This window comes from Loxodonta africana, chromosome 15 (assembly GCF_030014295.1).
Source record: "Loxodonta africana isolate mLoxAfr1 chromosome 15, mLoxAfr1.hap2, whole genome shotgun sequence".
Lineage (NCBI taxonomy): Eukaryota > Metazoa > Chordata > Mammalia > Proboscidea > Elephantidae > Loxodonta > Loxodonta africana.
The window spans coordinates 45,592,242-45,595,970 of record NC_087356.1 but is presented as its reverse complement, the minus strand read 5'-3'; the positions used below and the strand labels follow the sequence as shown (position 1 = coordinate 45,595,970).

The 3,729-nt window shown below is 40.2% G+C and overlaps 1 gene segment (V, D, J or C); it reads left to right on the top strand.

Annotated features, from left to right (window-relative positions):
- Positions 1-1,854: 1,854 nt before the first annotated feature.
- Positions 1,855-3,523, top strand: LOC104846578 (immunoglobulin kappa variable 4-1-like). The segment is given in 2 exon segments: positions 1,855-2,310; positions 2,534-3,523. Coding segments are annotated over 2 exon segments (504 nt in total).
- The last annotated feature ends 206 nt before the right edge of the window (positions 3,524-3,729 follow it).

Here is a 3,729-nt window from a genome sequence, read left to right as displayed (position 1 = left end):
ACACCATTACTACTCAACATATTTCGGGACATAGAAAAGGAGGGGACACTTCCAAATTAATTCTATGAAGCCAGCATAACCCTGACACAAAAACCAGGCAAAGACACCACAGAAAAAAAAGAAAAAAAAATTACAGACCAATTTCTCTCAGGAATGTAGATGCAAAAATTCTCAGCAAAATTCTACCCAATAGAATTCAGCAACATACCAAAAAAAAAAAAAAAAAGAAAAAGTACACCACAACCAAACAGGATTCATACCAAGTATGCAAGGATGCTTCCACATTAGAAAATCAATCAATGCAATCCTCCACATTAAGAAAAGGAAAGATAAGAATCACATGATCATCTGAATAGATGCAGAAAAGGAATTTGACAAAGTCCAACACCCATTCCTAATAAGAACTCTGGATAAAATAGGTATCGAAGGGCAATTTTTTTTTTATGCAAAGCCAAAGGCCAGCATCATTCTTAATGGAGAGATGCCGAAAACATTCCCCTCAAGAACAGAAACAAGATTAGGACCCCCTTTCTCCCCATTCCTATTTAAATAAACCCATAGGGTATTCAAAGACTGATTTTTCAGTAGTAGATTGCCAGGCTTTTTCTTTTTTTTTTTTTTGAGACCACTGTTGGTGGACTAGGAGTTGAGTGAGTTAACCGTTAAATATAACTTTTAATTATTTTTTTCAGCTGTTTCATGTGTGAGGGTAAATCTTGTCTTTGTTATTCCATCTAGCCTACAAGTGGAAGTCTCTCATCTATTGACTTTTAAAATTTTGGTAATCCTATTTCTAGTTTCTAGAAATTCAGTTGGTCCTTTTCCAGATTTGAAGTGTCTCTTTTTTAGTTTTCTGTACCTTGCATACAACGTCAACTTTGTCTTTTATTTCTTTAAATAAACTCGTGTAATGCCCAAATCTGAAGTATGAGCAGAACTCCTTTTATTCTGTTATTTCTGTTGCAACACGTTTGTATTCATATCATGTTATTGTTGTTGTTCTGTGCCCTCAAACCGGTTCCAACTGATAGTGACCTTATACACAAGAGAACGAAACACTCCATGGTGCTGAGCCATCCTCACAGTCTTTGCTGTGTTTGACCCCAATGTTGCAGCCACTGTGTCAATCCATTTCTTTGAGGCTCTTTCTCTTTTTCATTGACTCTCTACTTTATGATGCATGATGTCCTTCTCCAGGGACTCGTCCCTCCTCATAACATGTCCAAAGTAAAACAGTTTGAATCCCACCTTAAGATTAATCTTCTCCACGCACAACGAGGCCATGTATACCTGGAATGAAACTCCTTGAAGAGTTGATATTCAATCACTACTTTAAAAGGAAACCCTGTTTGTTTTTTCCTGTCCATTTCCACAATGAATCTAGAGCCTTCTTCTTAGGTCCTAGCCTTTGTGGACATGATAGGTTCTACTTTCTCATTGGTTCACACTTCCTTTGTGATGTGAGCCCTCCCCAGCCTAATTCAATACAGGGTCCCTGAGAACTTTCCACATGGGCGAATTCTGGCCCTGTCTTCCATTTCTCTGGCCCTTGCATAGCCCTGGAATCCAATATCAAGTACTTGCAGTGTTTTTAGGTATCCTACTTTTTTTTTTTTTTTACAAGATACAAGTGTCTTTAGAGTGCAGACATGAATTTTTATCAAAAATTTACCATATTCTTCCCTTTATTTATTTATTTATTTTTTTCCAGCATTTCTTATCATTTCCCAAAAGTGTTGATTTGAGGAAGCTAGTCCCTCATTTATGGAACCTGAACCCATTTAAGACTGTTTTTAATTTAAAACTGAAGGTATTCATTAGATCATGGGTGCTTCAAGCAGTTGTGATGGGCTACTAACCTAAAGGTTTGCAGTTTGTACACAGCCAGTGGTACCCTGGAATAAAAGCCTGTGAACCTACTTTTATAAAGACTACAGGCAAGAAAACGCTATGGAGCAGCTCTACTGTGTAACACATAGGGTTGCCATGGTTGGAATCCACTGGACTGTGAGAAGTTTTATTTTAAGTCGATATTAGAGCTTCTAAGTACTGTGTTTCTACTGATATAATGATACTTTCTGTGATATTTTTGGCTCTTGATGTACATTGGATAGTTTCACAAACTGTGGTCCATGTAATTTGTTTTCAATTCACTGATTGCTTTGCATAGGCCCCTCCACACCCAGGCTGGCTGCTCAGATATTATAAACAGGGCCTCTGCAATGTGAGCTGATCTGCATCAGGCAGACAGGGGCAGCAAGATGGTGCCACAGCCTCTGGTCCTCCTGTCCCTGTTGCTCTGGGCCTCTGGTGAGAAATTACAAGTAATTCAATCTCTCCAGAGTAGTATCTTTGTAGAGCTGAAAACTGATTTTAAGACACACTGGGAAATGATGATTATTTCCAAATGGAACCAATTATGTGCCCATACCTAATATCACTAACTGTTTTTGTATTGGGGGATATTTTAATGTGCCTGTGAAAAAAGTGTGTGTATATATGTATGCATGGTAATTGGCCACTCTGATTACAGGTGCCAGTGGGGACGTCATAATGACCCAGTCTCCAGCTTCCCTGGCTGCGTCTCCAGGAGGAACAGTGACCATCAACTGCAAGTCAAGCCAGAGTCTTTTTGGCAGCAGCTACAAAAAGGACTACTTAGCCTGGTACCAGCAGAAACCAGGACAGGCTCCTAAGGTGCTCATCTACTGGGCATCCAGCCGGGCATCTGGGGTCCCTGACCGGTTTAGTGGCAGTGGGTCTGGGACAGACTTCACTCTCACCATCAGCAACTTCCAGGCTGAAGATGCCGCAGTTTATTACTGTCAGCAAGGTTATAATGATCCAATCACAGTGCTTCAGCCTCGAACAAAAACCTCCTCCCGAGGGCTACAGGCCAGTGAGTCTTCACTGCACCAGCTGCTTCCTTTCTGCTCAGCCCTGAACGTGCAAGCTTCCTCTGCCTGCCCCAAAACCTGTATCTCCTGACTAATTCCTTGGAGTATTTGCAGGTTCCAGGAGAAAATTAAAGGATGTGGCTTCTTCTGGATCTCCTTTTGTGATAAATTAAAGAAAAAAAAATGCTCTAAAATCTTTTGTAGGCTTTGTCAGGAGTATTTATATCACAGGAACCTCCATGTTTCACATGGATAGATCACATGACTGATTTGGGGAAGGGTTCACTGTGATTTATACCCTGAAAGATCAGTTCTCTCTTCCCTGTGCCTTCTTGACTCTGGAACATTCCCATTTTATTTCCTCATTTTCCTGGACTTTTTTTCTTTCTGTGCCATTACCCCTCATAACTCTGGACCTAACCCAATATTAAACCTGGACCCTTCATATTTAAAATCTCCCTCACAGAAAGTAGTATTTCTCTCTTCCGTTTTCCTTCCATGGATCCTGTTTTCCAGCCCAGTCTCCCTGGCCAACATCAATGAAGGCATTTTCATGCTCTAAGCTCCCATTTTACTGCCTTTTCTCCTCTCTCCATGTCTTTCAGGGGCACTCATTCTTTTCAAGGCCAGACTCTAACTCATTAATCCTATCACTCTACAAACATGTGATAGCTTTCCCATGTTCTTTTCCATTAGTTGTCAATTCCTCTTTGCATTAATCCCTTGGGCGCCAAAGTTTAATTTAGTGACTGAAGGAAATCATGGTTCTTTCTGTTTGTTAGTTGCCATCTTGTGAGTCCATAACTCATGAGAATTCAATGCATAATATTAT